The sequence below is a fragment of the Budorcas taxicolor genome, chromosome 20, assembly GCF_023091745.1.
Source record: "Budorcas taxicolor isolate Tak-1 chromosome 20, Takin1.1, whole genome shotgun sequence".
Taxonomy (NCBI): domain Eukaryota; kingdom Metazoa; phylum Chordata; class Mammalia; order Artiodactyla; family Bovidae; genus Budorcas; species Budorcas taxicolor.
In genome coordinates, this window is record NC_068929.1 from 27,630,561 (window position 1) to 27,647,762 (window position 17,202).

The 17,202-nt window shown below is 41.2% G+C and overlaps 1 protein-coding gene across 1 annotated transcript; it reads right to left on the minus strand.

Annotated features, from left to right (window-relative positions):
- Positions 1-1,290: 1,290 nt before the first annotated feature.
- Positions 1,291-11,341, minus strand: GZMK (granzyme K). The gene is made up of 5 exons (XM_052658995.1): positions 11,278-11,341; positions 10,863-11,010; positions 4,361-4,511; positions 3,314-3,583; positions 1,291-1,452 (listed from the first exon to the last, which is right to left on the minus strand). Exons 1-5 carry the CDS (start codon positions 11,339-11,341, stop codon positions 1,291-1,293), a joined length of 795 nt encoding a protein of 264 aa, XP_052514955.1.
- Between the last annotated feature and the right edge of the window lie 5,861 nt (positions 11,342-17,202).

Consider the following 17,202-nt stretch of genomic DNA (forward strand, 5'->3'; position numbering starts at 1 on the left):
ATTTTAATTAATTAGCTAGTTAATCACACTTATTTACTTTTTGACCCTCCTCACCCATTTCTCCTACTCCTCACCCTCCACCTCTGGCAACCACTAATTTGTTCTCTGTATCTATGATCTTTTTGTTAAAAGATTCCACATATAAGAGAGGTCATTTAGTATTTGTATTTCTCTGTCTGACATTTCATTTAGCATAATGCCCTCAAGGTCCATCTATGTTTTTGAAAATGGCAAGATTTCATTATTTTTTATGGTTGACTAATATTCCATTATGTGTGTGTGTATGTATGTGTGTGTATAAACCACAATTTCTTTATTTCTCATCCATCAATAGCCATTTAAGTTGTTCCATATCTTGGCTATTGTAAATAGTTCTGCAATGAACATGTTGTTTACTTGTTAAGTTGTGTCCAACTCTTTGCAACCACATAGACTGGAATCTGCCAATCTGTAAGATTCTCCAGGTAAGAATACTAGAATGGGTTGCCATTTCCCTCTCCAGGGGGTCTTCCTGATCTGAGTCTCCAGCATTGGCAGGCATATTCTTTACCTCTGCATCACGAGGGATGACTGCAATGAACATGGGGTGCATATATCTTTTTGAGGTAGTGTTTTAATTTTCTTCAAAGATTTGAAAGTGAAATTGATGGATCACATGGTATTTCTATTTTTTTCAGGAAAAATTATTTACAATTTCACATTTTTTTAATTGCCTTTTTTTTTTATATGTTGCTTTAAATCCTGTTGGGAAGAAAATGTGACATAAAAATAATAAGCACTATCTAAATATTTGTATAAATCTTGATAATTTTTTCTTCACTTGAGCTGGGATATTTGAATTTAGTGTTTCTTCAGACATGACTTAGCAACTGAACAACACCAATAATTTTAAAAATACAGCTTTAAGAATGATACAGCAGAAATAACACATAAACGTGGTTGAAGGTGATGCCACAACTGTCTTTTTTAATCATCTTTTTGCACTTTGTGGGGGTGTAGATTGAGTTGGGGGACATATCATTCCCTGTATCTTATTTCCATATAAGATGAATAGACACTCTTCTAAATTTTATTCAGAATAAAAGCAGCATAGAAGAAATACATCAGTGGTACATGTGAAAAAGAACTTGATTCCTCAACAAAATCAGTCCTAACAGGTCAGGAGTGGACCCTGACTGTGCTCCACCTTAACTACATTCAAGTACCTGAATGTAGTTAGCCTGTGGAACACATTAATGAAACAAAAATGAAAACAAGCAACTGACAGAGCCAAGAAAATCATCTGTAGTCTTAGTCCGCATGAGATGGGGCCAAGTTGCTTTTGATCCAAGCTTGGTATTTCCGGGTTAATAGGATGTAGATTCCAGGTTTCTTGGCATCACCACATTTGCGACCTCCAGAAACTAAGGCATGAAAGGCACCTTTGCAGACCAAGGGGCCCCCTGAGTCACCCTGGAAAGAAGAAAACGGGCAGATATTTGGCAAGAAGATGTTGAACTTTTTGGACTATCAGCTGTTAATAACCATCAAATGATTATTATCTGGGTCATTGGTTTCTTTGTGTCCTACAGAGTGCCTGATACAGTCCCTGAGCAGTATAAGTTCTCTGTGTCTCTCTCTCCATCCAGAACAATGGTTTTGTCCATTTGTTTCTCTGCCTCTCTTTGTCCATGTCCCTGTCTCGAAGACTTTGTACATGTACATGTCTTTTAGCAGTCACTGGGACTGTTGAGCTTTATTCATTAAGAAATGGGGAGACAAGGAAGTTTGAAATAATCCACTGAAATAAAAGAAATTTTTAAAATTAAGAATTTCATTTTGGTGCTCATGGGTTTGAAATCAAGTTGCTATTGAGGCTGACAGAAAAAAGCAATGTATTAGAGTAAATGTCTTGGTGGTGGGCACTCTACCTTCTCTATTATTTTTTTCCCATTGTCATATGGTTGAACATGGGGCTCTGCACATACCCAACACTTAGTAAATACTTGCCCAATGAACAGATTCTTGAGGACTCACTCTGACAACAAAACATGTAACAAAAATTCTGTCAAGGAAAGTGACAAGGTAATAGAGAAGGAAGCCTGGCTTTTCAGATAAGGAGCTGGGTTTTGAATCTAAAGAGCAGCCTTTGCCTCTGCTGCCATGCAGGTCCAAAAGTGCAGTACTTTGTGCTTGGCTGGCCCTGAAAATAGAGATTTGGAGGTGACAGTCTTGGGGTATTACAGTCACACATTATCTTTGAGATCATCAGATCCTCCCCTTAAAAATGCTTAATATAGCATGATGTGAATATATTTTTTTAAAGTAATCCATCTGTGCTAGGTAGCCTTCATCACCTGTTAACATGGTGGTGATTTAGTCACTCAGCTGTGTCTGACTCTTTAAGACCCCATGGACTATAGCCCACCAGGTTTGTCTGTCCATGGGATTTCCCAGGCAAGAAAACTGGAGTGGGTTGCCATTTCCTTCTCCAGGGGATCTTACCGACCCAGGGATTAAACCTGATCTGCATTGCAGGAGGATTTTTTACCTACTGAGCCACCAGGGAAGTCCTTTTTCTTTTTTTTTTTTAAATGCCTCAAGAAACAAAGAATTTGAAAACCATGACTGTTATTCTTTTAGTCAGTTAGCAGTCAACCTTATTTATGAAACACAGAATATTGAATATACATTTGAGCTTTTTGCATTTGAATTTTATAAGACCTCTCTATTAATTAGTTTAGGGGCTTATCCTGTGGCTCAGCAGTAAAGAATTTGCCTGCAACGCAGGAGATGCAGGAGACATGGGTTTGATCCTTGGGTCGGGAAGATCCCCTGGAGGAGGGCATGGTAACCCACTCTAGTATTCTTGCCTGGATAACCCCATGGACAGAGGCGCCTGGTGGGCTACAGTCCATAGAGTGGCAAAGAGTAGGACACCACTGAAGTGTGCATGCACATATTGATTAGTTTAAAGCTGGGGTGGGTCAGGGATTGAGAGATTATTTTCTAGTCACCACTTGTGACCTCAGGGTTGGTAGGCTTTCTAAGGAGGATAGTACACCTCAGAGGAAGCCTGTAAAAGTTATCAGATATAGTCCATTACCCTGATTAACAAACATTAATGAGTGCTAACCGTGTGTTTCACAAGTTCTATGGCTTATTTGTAGTGGCAGATGAGAAAGCACAGTGGAGGCTGTGCAGGATTGGAGAGCACCTTTTCGGAGTTGTGATGCTGTGTTCGCCACACCTCTCCTCCTTGCTGCGAGTGTGCGGATAGAGCTTGACTATAGCTCAGCACCCTGAAATGCCTGTTTGAGTGAGGGATTCTTACCTGACAGGAATCCTTCTGGCCTCTGGCGTCTCCTGCACATAGCATGGTTCTAGTTATAATAGGGTTGTGGTTGTAATAATCTCGGCTGTTGCACGTTTTTCGACTTATGACAGCGACAGTGACTTCTCGCAGGGTATCAGAAGGGCTTAAGCATTCTGGATCAGTGGCTCCCCAGCCAACAACCTGGCATTTTGTTCCAGCTTTAATATCAGTTTTAGCTCTTGGGTGGAGCAGTTGGACATGTTCGTTGAGTATTGCTGCTGTGTGAAGCTGACAGATTGAAAAGAGAGTAAATGATCTTTTGTCCCCAGTAGTATTTTGTGATTAGTCTGATCGATGTATGTGTGGTCCCTCTGTACTCTGAGGGCGTCCTTTTTCTTGAATCTACTTTGGTGGTAGCCCACAGCTGCATTTGTGGTTGTTGCTTTTCTGAACATGCTCTTCATTCCCTTTAGAGCTCAGTGATGCTCAGGGAGGAAGCTTACATAGAGCAGGAATTTTGCCCAGTCTCAAGCCAACTGGCCTTTGCTCTGCATTGGATGATTTTCTGTGGAATAACATCCATAGGTCATGACTTTGAGGGCTGGGCTCTTTCCTGCTGGATAGGACCCTTGAGTATGGTCTAGACTGAGTTTGAACTGGACTTAGTATGGTCTAGACTAAGTTGTAACTCACTTCTGTGTCCCTGAAGTCACTTGCTTGGCTCTGTTGTATAAGCGACTTGTACTTTTCATTTGCTAATAAGAAAAGCATTGGGAGAAAAAGCTTGCAGTGTGGATCCTTGCGCCTGTTGGGAGGTTCTCCTCCCACGAATGTGAACATTAGAGCTGTTTTTCCTTGTATAAACATAGCCCAGGCGTGTTTATGATATATTCTTTTTTCTTTCAAGGCATTAAATGGAGTACAATGAGCCCTAATAGAATATGTCACCACACATCACCTTGAACAGAGGGAGAATGCTAACAAAATGCTTTGTTAGATGATTTAACAACTGAACTGTGAGGTATAAGAATGTTGGAGAAATTGAAGGAACACAATGCTACATACCTTAACCAGCATAATGTCATTTGATTTAGGGTCTGTTGTAAATCCTGGGAATCTTATGAATTTTTTAATCTTAAATGTTTGCTTGGAGGCCTCATTCTTTGAGAGGGAGTGTGCTCCTAAAACCACTTCGGAAGATTGGCTTCTGGGAAACCTAAAAAAAGTGAAAAGAATAGACACACAGAATGGCTCCCCAGTCTTCCAATGGGGAGTAGAAATGGTGGAGAAACCATATACAAACAAGAATAAGGACCAGCTTCAAGGTAACTTGTGCAGGATTAGGCGGAGTGACAGAGGTCATGGGCCCAATAATGAAAGGATGAAAACAAGGGCCAAATCCATCCCAGTACAATTCCCCAGCTAGTGCCATATGGGAGGGAAAGAAGGAAAATCCTAAATGACCGAATTCAAGTTTATTCACCTTCCCAATATTAAATATTTTAATAACTAAAAGGAAAAGACTCAACTCTGGGTTTCCCTGGTGGCTCAGCAGTAAAGAATCTGCCTCCAATGCAGATTCGATTCTTTGGTGAGGAAGATCCCCTGGAGAAGGAAATGGCAACCCACTCCAGTGTTCTTGCCTGGGAAATCCATGGACGAAAGAGCCTGATGGGCTACAGTCTATGGGGTTGCAAAGAGTTGGACATGACTTAATGACTAAACAACAGCAAAGTCAACTCTACACTTGCTAATCTGGTATGTCTAAATCTCATCTCAGGGCAATGGGGAGAATTAAGATCCATTCTCATATGTTCTGTCCACTCAATTAGAAAGATGATTCAGACAAGAGAGGAAAACTTTCCTCTAGGTGAAAAATCATCTGAAATTAAGGTACTTTAGAGTTAGTAGCCATAGATAATTCCATGGTAGAGATTTAGAGGATAAAACTGGTGAGTCAGATGATGGAAACAACACTTTTGTTTTTTTTTAAATCCCTGCTGCTGCTGCTGCTGAGTCACTTCAGTTGTGTCCAACTCTGTGCGACCCCATAGACAGCAGCCCACCAGGCTCCCCCGTCCCTGGGATTCTCCATGCAAGAACACTAGAGTGGGTTGCCATTTCCTTCTCTGAAGCATGAAAGTGAAAAGTGAAAGAGAAGTCGCTCAGTCATGTCTGAACCGACTCTTAGCGACCCCATGGACTGCAGCCCACCAGGCTCTTCCATCCATGGGATTTTCCAGGCAAGAGTACTGGAGTAGGGTGCCATTGCCTTCTCCAGTCATATACAATTATAGTATGCCAATGTTTCAAAAGTTGATCTGATTTATTGTATGTTGAGTAAAATTATATTCACATCATTATGAAAATAGAAAATTATTTTTGAGATTTCAACAACACCTTGGAGCTGTTTCCAGACTTCCCTGGTGGCTCAGATGGTAAAGAGTCTGCTTTTGATCTCTGGGTTGGGAAGATCCCCTGGAGAAGGAAATGGCAATCCACTTCAGTATTCTTGCCTGGGAAATCCCATGGACAGAGGAGCCTGGCAGCCTACAGTCCATGGGGTTGCAAAGAGTCAGACACGACTGGAGTGACTAACACTTTCACTACACTTTGGAACCACTTGCATTCTACAAAAATGTCCCATTTTTATGTGTGTTCTCAGGAAACACCCATCTTCGAATCCTTTTTTTAGAACAAGGAAGGTAATAAAAAAGAATTATATTTGTTTGCATTTGTAACTATTTCATTGTCATATGGAAAAGGGTCAGGGCAGATTACAATAAAAACACACGTATCTGATAAACACACCTATATGCTGTGCTGTGTTGTGCTTAGTTGCTCAATCATGTCCGACTGTCTGTGACCCCATGATGTAGCCTGCCATGGGGATTCTCCAGGCAAGAATACTGGCGTGGGTTGCCATGCTCTCCTCCAGGGGATCTTCCCAACTCAGGAATTGAACCCAGGTCTTCTGCATTGCAGGCAGATTCTTTATCAGCTGAGCTACCAGGGAAGCCCAAACACACATATATATAGATGAATAAAGATTAGCAAAAATTAAAAAGAGCACAGCAACATACAGAAAAAGGAAGAAAAGTTTGTTTCAGGTTTGGGGAACCAGTGCATGACTGTGCATAAATGGGTTTGTATGGTAGGGCTCTGACTGCCGGGAATTAACACTTTGGGGTTTCTACCAAAAGAGTTTATTTTGGTTTATTTTGGGAATTTCAGCTCTATTTGTTGAAAAATTCGCCTGTTGCAAAATCAGGATGGGGATGAAATTCTCAAAGGATGTGGATTGGATTTCCTAGGATGGATTCAAACTCAAATTCAGTGTACCTGCTAAATCCAAAGCTGTGGAGGGGAAGGATAATATAAAATCCCTGGGGCTACTGATTAAATAGAAAAGACAGGTATGTACATAAATAACTAACATGGAAAGGCAGGGAGATATGAATGTGGGATGTGGAAGATGAATTCTGACTAGGGGAAGGGGGCAGAGAAAATGTCTGGTTTTCCTTCATCTTTTACCAATGTCCTTGATCTGTTAATGACTTTGAAGTGTTTTGTTTACTTTTTGTCTCCACTGGGACATGTGAATACCAAAAACAACCCAAGCAGACCATGAATGTTTTTTGAATTTTCCATTTCTAGATACAGTTCAACTGTAATCTGTACTACAAAGGTCAATATTTTCTGCCCACAGGATACCTGGAATTACCTGAGTCCCAGAATCCCACCTCCTTAGCTAAATTCAGGTTTGAATTCCCTTGGAGGAGAAGCAACAATACAGGCGTCTCATTTGCACAGCACAGTGTTTCCCTATGGGTGGTCTAAAGACCAGCTTCAGAATCATCTGGAGGTTTTTGGCTGCATGGCAACTTTATAAGCTCATGCCAAGTCCCTTCATGCCTCTTACTTCCTCTGCCAGTCTGCCTTGGCACTGAGCAGTGTTTCTGCTTAGACCCATTCCTCTGGGTTTGATAGTGAATGTAGATTTCCTATTTTTTTGAGATCTTTTGCATAAGAGAGGAGGGAATGACCAGGCTGTCAGAGATGGGCTATTACGATTTTATTCCATCAACATGACTGGATCATGAAATTTGTTCCTGAGTGATTGCCGTGGAAGGTACAAACACACAGATATTAATATAACATTGCTGTTGTTCAGTTGCTAAGTCATGTCCAACTCTGCGACCTCATTCATGGACTGAAGCACACCAGGCTCCTCTGTCCTCCACTGTCTGGAGTTTGCTCAGATTCATGTCCAATATAACATTATAACATTAGACAACATTTATTAAATTATTTTAGTGTGTCAGGTTTTGTGCTAAGCATTTTACATATTTTCCCTCATTTAAACCTCACCATGGCCCAGTGAGGGAGGTATGATGATCATCCCATTTTGCAGATGAGGAAATTGATGATCAGATACATTAACAAACTTGAGAAAGTCCCACTGATACTAAGCGGAGGCTCCAGGATGCAGTGAAATTAGGATTAACGCTCTGTTGGTTTGAACCCAAGGTCTGAATTTATAACCATTCTACTATGGGAGCCTTGAGAGATTTGCAATGGAATGAGAGCATGTGGAAGGGGTGGAGGTGGGGTTCTATCTATAATATTTGCTGGCTAAGCAGGTGACGCGGCTTCCCTTGTGGCTTAGCTGGTAAAGAATCCACCCACAATGCGGGAGACCTGGGTTTAATCTCCGGGTTGGGAAGATCCCCTGGAGAAGGGAAAGGCTACCCACTCCAGTATTCTGGGTGGAGAATTCCATGGACCATAGTGGGGCCATGGGGTCGCAAACAGTCGGAGTGACTTTCACTAAGCAGGTGACATGATGGGGCAAGTGTTCAATGGGAGAAGGCATTGGAAGAGACTCAGGAAGACAATAGACAAGACTTGGTGAGAGTTTTGCTTCTGATAAATTGAAATGCTGAAAATAAGATTATATAAGACACTTTTTTTTTTCTCTTTGCCAGTTTCCTTTTATAATCAGCATGGCAACTAACAGAGGGGCCTAAGTGAAGAACTTAGTGCGGATGAGTAGTGAGAAGGGAACACCCCAGATCTGGCCTCCTTCATCATTTTGCTGAGAGAGGGGTCTAGTGTTACTAAGCTATTCCCACAGGATACTTGGGAGTACACTTGTGGGAAGCCACCATTGAACTATTTCGTAAATATTTTGGATTTCATAAAGTTTAATATTTTTCCAAGCACCAATATGCCTATATTTTTACACCCAAGTGTCCTGTAGAGGAAATCTGAGCCACATATTCTGGAGTTCTTTTAAACTCCAGCCATTTAAAACAATATTTAGCAATGTTTTTTTTTTTTTTTTTAATTCCAAGATTCCCTTTTCCCCATTTTTCAATTTGTGAATGTATTTTTACTGAATCAAGTTCATTTGACAAAATTTAGAATTCAACTTAATAATACTATTTATCTTTGGGTAGTTGGCTATCCACGCCAGTATTCTTGCCTGGAGAATTCCATGGACAGAGAAGCCTGGTGTACAGTTCATAGGGTTGCAAAGAGTTGGACATGACTGAGTGACTAACACTCTCGCTTTTCTCCTTTGGGTAGCCCTTTACAGCTTACAAAGGATGTCACATAATGTGCTTTTAGCTTAGCAAAAACCAAAAAACCCTTCTTCTCCAATTTATTTCCCTTTTTTCTATACAACATTTATTCAGCCTTTATAATAAATCAAGCTCCATATCTGGGGAGGTGATAATTCATTTGAATGTGTAACCACAAGCATATCTGAAATGTGCATATTTGAAATCGAATGAACATTTATCGATGGTCACCCTTTGCCTAACTGGTCCCCAGGGGACAAATGCCCTAGAAAGGACAGAAGTGATGTGGACCCAAGTGTTATTTCTGTGACAGCAAGAACACCACTTAAATGAAGTAGCCATGTTAAGTCAGAAATTAGTGGCTTGCTATTTAGAAATAAAACAGAAGTTCACACAGTTTGCAGGCTTCAAAATTTCTTGTTTGTCTTCAAATAGTCTCATTAAAATGGGGGCAATCAAACAAAATCCCCAAGATATGAAAGCAAGGTCAATCAGTTGTTTCCTTTAGGCATATAACTGATGCCTAGACGGTAAGTGATTATGGCTAAGAGGTTCTTAAGTGTAGTGCTGTCGTGTTTGTAAGGAAAGGAGAAGGCTCATCTTTTCTTACTTTTTAGCTTATTCAGGCTAGAAAGATAAAGAAGAAATATACAAACAAAAAACAACTCCCCCAAACCAAAACAAGCAAATAAAACAACAAACACCAAAGTAGTTTTCTATTGCTTTTCTTTGATGATGTTTGCAGCATCCCAAGAAGGGTTTTGGATATTTTTAGCTGAAGGAAGAAGACTCTGGACAGTCCCTTGGACTGCAAGGAGATCAAACCAGTCAATTCTACAGGAAATTAACCCTGAATATTCACTGGAGGGACTGACGCTGAAGCTGAAGCTCCCAGTACTTTGGCCACCTGATGAGAAGACCTGACTCATTGGAAAACACCCTGATGCTGGGGAAGTTTGAGGGGCAGCAGAGGATGTGATGATTAGACAGCATCACTGACTCAATGGATATGAGTTTGAGCAAACTCTGAAGCACAGAGAAGCCTGGAGTGCTGCATTCCATGAGACTGCAAAGAGTGGGACACGGCTTAGCTACTGAACAGCAGTGAGAGAATCCTGGAGTGAGAGGTTATAGTCTGTCTCTACAAACACTTTCATTTTCGGTATCCCAGAAAAATACTCACCTCCTCTTTTTCTGTGTAAATCATCTCAACATTTTCTTTTTTTCACCTAGGGAAGCTGTTGCCCCTTATAGCTGTGATTCCTAAATTGCGAACTCAGGCCTCTGGGGTAGGCCTTGAGCAGGGGAGTTAAGGTTAGGGTCTAAAAGTCTATAAGCAAAGCCAATCTATTGCAACTTATCTGTTAAGTATTTTAAAATATTTAAATAGATAATATTTAATCCTCAAAACCCCATGAAGCAGTTATGTACTACAGTTATTATAACCCATTTTTAAAATAGGGTGCAAAGTCAGGATGTCTGATTTCCCCTAACAAGGTCAGGCACATTGCTGCTTCAGTTATAACTGTTGCTGTGTTCCTTGGCATTACATGAAAGACTTGAATTTGTCTATTAGGTTGCCTAGATCTCCCAGAAAAGCAGAACTTCGGGCAGAATCAAGGATGTGTGAGACGGTAAAATCGGCTCCACCAATTCGTCAGTTATCACAGAAGCTAAGGGTAAATCACGGTGGTGCTAGTGATAAAGAACCCTCCCGCCAATGCAGGAGACCTAAGAGGCGCAGGTTTGATCCCTGGGTCAGGAAGATCCCCTGGAGGAGGAAATGCCAACCCACTCCAGTACTCTTGCCTGGAGAATCCCATGGTCAGAGAAGCCTGGCGGGCTACAGTCCATGGGATCACAAAGAGTTGGACGCGATTGAAGTGACTTAGCACGCACAAGGGTAGATTGAATTTTCTCCCGAGAGGGGTGAGCTTCTTTTCTAGGCAACTTGAGGGGACACAGCGAGTAATACTCACCAGAAGTGGCAGTGGGCTGCTGTGAGCACCCACTGAGGATGGATCAGCACTCCCCCGCAGATGTGGTCGCCGCCGTACTGCAGGGATGCCATAAATGGCCTGGAGTGAGGGGACACTTCTCTCCCTCCGATAATATCCATGTTAAAACCTGCCAAAGAAAACCAAGAGTTAATGGAAGAGATCTAAGTGGATTATTTCTCTTAATTCTTTTGATAGTCATTATGTCATTTTCTAAGATTAAAAATCTTTCAGTCGCCTAATAGTGATTATAATTTTGCTGATGAACAATTGCATGCTACATTATAGTTTATTGGGATCTACATGGATATAAACATTATTTTCATTTATAATGTGATAACACAATCACTAGAAACTCATTGAATGCTGACAGGTGGTAGGTATAGGAGATACTTACAGTCTGGAGTCATGTAAGTCCCGGCTAGTAGGAAACATAGAAAAAAAGAAGAAAACTTAGTCATGTTAGTGGCTTAGATTTAAGAAGCCCAGATGAAATATTCTGACTGTATTGGCGACGGAAGGAAGAGTCTGAAGGCGGAGTTTTGATTTTGCAAATTTAACCTTCTCACCACAGGTGTTTTGGAGGTAAAATTTTTCACACCTAATGTTAAAGGTATGTATCAGTTTGGGGAGTTTCAGAATTATGCTTTTAGGACTTTTTGAAACAAGGTATGTGTTCCATAAAGATCTCATTTCCAGAGTTAACCATTTTCAGTATCTGTATAAGTACTCATGTTATAAATGGTGAGAAAATAAAAATTATCCAAACCATAAGAACTCAATGAAGTTGCAGACAGAGTTCAAAGATGTTCATTGCTCTAAAGTAATGCTTACTATTTTTCCTGGCAGAAAATGGTGCCTATCATATTTAGTTTCTATTTTTCATTTGGACATAGATTTATTACATAGAGAGACATGGAACCTTGCACAGATCATGGTTGCCTTACAATAAGTCTTAGCTAAAGCCTGAATATCATCCAGAGAAACCCATATGTTTTGTAGCAAGCTTATTCCTAGACATGCCATTTTCTCTAAATGTGACCAAATTTGGTTAAATTTTAGTTACATTTTTGGGAGATTCCATAATGTTATTAAAGGGGAACATTGGCAACATATTTTAAAATTCTGAGTCTTTATTTTACTCATTTTTAATTGAAAATGACCATGTGTTTATCCAGGGTCTTAATAATAATATCTTTTCAAAATCAAGGACTGCACTTTGTCACTCTCCCCAGGAACAGATGAAATGCATTGCCAGCCTTTCTATAGTACTTTCTCCTTTACCATAAAAGATATTAGCCTTAAGCTTCTATGAGATTCTGTCTGTGCTGGGTGCTGATCACTAGGGTAGATGTTATTAAATGAATACAGACAGACCAATTAGGCACCGCACAAGACCCCAAGCGCTTTCTAAAAACACTGATCAAAGTTAATCTTTAATTAACAGATCTTATTTTCTTTCTTCTAAAATATTTGCATCTTATCTTTTATTTTTTTACCAAAATAAATTGAAATCCAGAGCTATTATTCTTGCCAGATTGCAAAAGACTCCTACTGAATTGTTTCCTAGCAAGACAGTAGGAATAACACTAATAACTATTATACTTGCATATTCTACATTAAATTTAACAAATGTCTTAAATCTTCCTAAAATTCTCTTTACACGATCATTTATATGTTTTCATGTCTTATGTCTGTGTGGAAGGCAGGACAAACTATTATATCTGTTACAATTAAAGAAATTGACTCAAGAGAGGTTAAGTAATTTGCCTAAAGTTACACAGCATACACGCTGGATCAAATCAATTGCCTGATCTAAAATAAGTTGTGTATTAATAAATATACCACCAGAGCACAAAATATGAGAAATATCCTGTTTGTACTTTATTAGGATGCAGCAACAGTAAAGCTCTCCTGCATAGTAAACAAGAATGAACAAACCCAGTGCAGAGTGGTGACTTCCTGTCTCATAGACCTGGTGAGAAAAGGAGAAGCCAGATTAAGAAAAGCCACAAACTTAATAAAGCAAACAGCCATACGCTCCTGTTACTTTTCAAGTCACCTTTGTCACTGTTGGTGTGCCTCGATGGAGCCCTCATGTTTTTGCCACTTTTGCAAGCTGTGGAGTGGGCGTGATGATGCCAGCTCCTCACTCTATCACAATGATGTTGGGAACTTAAGCAAGATCAGGTGTGACATGTGGAAGTGATTTAACTATGAGGAAGAAATGAAGTGTGCAAAAGACAAAGCTTTATTCCTTCAGTTCTGGCGGAGTGGGGCATGGTTAAAAACATCTCTCAGCTGCTTATATCTGTGTAGCAAGGACTAGCATCCACATACATTTTTACAAATTGGTAGGCATTTTCAACTCAGTTTCCAGGGAAGTGGCTGATATTAGTCTTGCTTTGTTGATAAAGACTTGATGGAAAGTACCAAGCTAGCAGGTGGCAGAGTTTGTTCTTAAACCCTTAGGTGCTGGCTCCAAGGCTACATGTGGCTTTTAACCTGACCACATGCCTGCTGGGCTTTGAGAAGTTCTGTGGCTTAGATGCTCTAAGGGGCAAGCTGGCTGTGCAAAGGGAAAAAGGATTTAGCTGTATATACTGCAATTAGACATGGTGAGGTTTAATTTAATTGGGAGGACAGTCTCATAACTCTTGTAGCTGACCAGGAAAATTCTGAGATCATGTCGGTTTATAGTCAAGAGTTACTTGGTTTGGGCTTTAGACCGATGTGTGGGTCAATGGTATCATTTATTATAACATTCAGGATCCTGGATCTGAGAACAGTGGGCTGTGTAACATGATGAGCTCTGAGAGCTAATTTATTTCTGGGTGTTGGTTTTTGTTCTGTTGAGTCTGGTACGGGGAGAGCCATGTTTGCTTTGGATGGATTTTGCAGCAGCTGTGCTGGGCTGAGCAAGTGCGAGGCAGTGCTCTGTGCTGGACTAGTTCACGGGTTGGGGGCATTGAGCTTCTTCGCTGTGTTGTGTTCAGCTGTCCTTATTAGCTGCTCTTGGGGATGCTGATTTTGAGCTTGGGGTTTTTGTTTTCCCCCATCCCTCTTCTCTCTTGGCACTTCTATGTTTTGAGAGACTCGTATAGAACAGCTGTCTAGAAACTCCAAAGGCCACACGTGGTTCTCTCCCATGGGCTTTTATCACTTCATTAGCCACTCCCTCTAAAGCTTTGTCACTCAAAGCATGGCCCTCAGACCTGTACTGGTCTGTGACCTGTTTAGTATCCATCCTGGGCAAGAGGAAGACAGAAGTTGAGAGTCAGAGTTTAGAAGTTGTTACAGCCATTTATCGTGACTCTATACTAATTTATTTTATTTCATGAAATGCAATATAATATCTGTCCAATCTAATCATAAACTAGGGCATGCATTTTATATGCCTTTAAAAATTTTAATTTTTCTACGTATTTCTATTGTATAGTCCACAATGAATTGAAATGAAAACCAAACAAATCATCAAACAAAATTCCAAAACACACCTGGTCTTCCCCCTGGGTAGTTTGAGTACTGCTCTGTAGACACAACTGCAAAGCAGGTTTCTTTCAAGCCGTCCCCATCTCTTCCCTTTTGGCCTCCTTCAGAAAGTTTTCCAACACCAAGATTTCCAAGACTCCCATGCCTATCCAATTTTCCCCTGCCCCAGGCAGTCAAGCTCACGATTTGGCAGAATTCTACCGGGTCTTTCCTTTATGACCATCACCGCTGGGGCTTGGTTTCTGTCCAGTAATGACTTAGCTAGTCTGATAAATGCATCTGCTAACAATTATGATGAAACTATGGCAGTTTTGAAAATGCAGTAGGGAGGGCTATTGGGGTGCTGTATGATGACATTATATCCGAAGGTCACAGAAGATAAATCCTACTTCAGATTACAGCCGTTCCTCCCAGGAGATTCTTTAAAATGGATGAACTTGAGAATAATTGCAAAAGAGAACAAAGTATCCCTTGATTCAGACTTGGAGCTGTGGTCTTAATCTCAATGCAGAGAAACTGGGTAAACTGGATTGGAGTGTATGGAGTCCTGTCTTTTTCCTAAGCTGCTGCTGCTGCTAAATCGCTTCAGTCGTATCCGACTCTGTGCGACCCCATAGACGGCAGCCCACCAGGCTCCCCTGTCCCTGGGATTCCCCAGGCAAGAGTACTGGAGTGGGGTGCCATTACTGTCTCCATAAGCTACTTTGTTTGAAATACTTTAGCCGCTGCTGCTGCTATGTCGCCTCAGTCGTGTCCGATTCTGTGCGACCCCATAGACGGCAGCCCACCAGATTCCCCCGTCCCTGGGATTCTCCAGGCAAGAACACTGGAGTGGGTTGCCATTTCCTTCTCCAGTGCGTGAAAGTGAAAAGTGAAAGTGAAGTCCCTCAGTCGTGTCCGACTCTTAGCGACCCCATGGACTGCAGCCTACCAGGCTCCTCTGTCCGAACTGCTCTATTCTCTCCCCTTGGTGGAATGATGGTGGTGATGAAAGTAGGATAGAAGTAAATTTGTATCATATTTCTCTGCCTTAGTCTTTAGTCAGAACATGTTACATACTAATTATCTTCCTTTGTTAAATATGTTTCCTAGTCACCATTGAGTTAAGGAACAGAATAGTCCTTTAACTTCTTTCTCATTTACTCTTCTCCAAATCAACTCTGAAATAACGGCAGTGGATAGGAAGTACAGTGGGTGAGTACAGGATCTTGGCATAAGGAATAACCACATGAGAACAGCTTGAGAATTTGGCAAATGGGGATTTCCCAGTGCACTTGGAGCTGACTGCCTGGTCAGACACTGTCCTTATCTCAATCTTTTCTCCAGGCCTCAAGCTGCCCTTTTGTGATAACTCTTCTTTTTCTTTTCTTCTTCAGGGTGGCCTTTGATGTTCATTTTCACTGAGTTGAAAGGTTATGAGAGGGAAAGTCCCACATGGGGTGGTCCTGTGATATCACTGGATATTGAAAATCTTTTCAATAGGGAGGACTGCCAGAGGAAGGTTTGCAGGCCTGATCTCTCTTCCAGCAACAGACCTGTAGAAACACTGGTCTTGAAGAAAGGAATGGAGGACTTGGATGACCCTGGTGAAGCTTTAGGGAAAAAATGGGTCAATATGTAGTCAAATGAAAGATGTCAGGAAAAGAACTCGATGACAGAGACCAGAAGAAATGTGAAAGCAGGAAGGAAAAGGAAGGAAATAAACAAATATTGTAGAGGAAAGAAGGAAGCAGTCAATGGAGGAAAGGAGGTCTTACAATGAAACACTTCCATTTATATTTGAACATCTCAGATGCTGTGATATGAGATGTGAACATCTCATATTTTTATAATAGAAATAGATCTGTTAAAATGAGTACTCTTATCATATTGAAAGCAATTCAGTATTTAAACAAATCATAAAGTCAAGTCAAAGTAGGTAAAATAGTAAGTATTTTAGTGGAGATGATCAAATTCATTAATAAGGGATTCATTCATTAACACAATAAATGCCGTGGCCAAGCTGAAACTCAATAAATCAATTGATTTTTGGTGTTGTAGAAGACTCTTGAGAGTCCCTTGGACTGCAAGGAGATCCAACCAGTCTATCCTAAAGGAGACCAGTCCTGGGTGTTCATTGGAAAGACTGATGCTGAGGCTGAAACTCCAATACTTTGGCCACCTCATGCGAAGAGTTGACTCATTGGAAAAGACTCTGATGTTGGGAGGGATTGGGGACAGGAGGAGAAGGGGATGACAGAGGATGAGATGGCTGGATGGCATCACTGACTCGATGGACGCGAGTCTGAGTGAACTCCGGGAGTTGGTGATAGACAGGGAGGCCTGGAGTGCTGCGATTCATGGGTCGCAAAGAGTCAGACATGACTGAGTGACTGAACTGAACTGACTGTTGCCCTCCAGGCTCCTCCACCCTTGGAGCTGGTGGGCTAGCCCACTAGGGTCCTGTGATTTTGTGCAGCAGAACTCTTTAAGTAGACTCTGAGCAAGCAAACAGGAAGTTAGATGTAGGGTTGGGTAGTTCCACAGTAGAAGGTTAAGGAGGTATGACACCTGCAGTTGATAGATAGACTGTGTTTTGTTTGTTTTTGGTTACACCCAGCGGCATGTGGGATTTTAGTTCCTGGACCAGGTATTGAACCCATGACCCCATGCAGAAGAAGCATGGAGTCCTAAACCCTGGTTGCTATTGTTCAGTTGCTAAGTCCTGTCTGACTCTTTGCAACCCCATGGACTGCAGCACACCTGGCTCCTCTGTCCTCCACTATCTCTTGGAGTTTGCTCAAACACATGTCCACGGAGGTGGTGATGCTATTAACCTTCTCATCCTCTG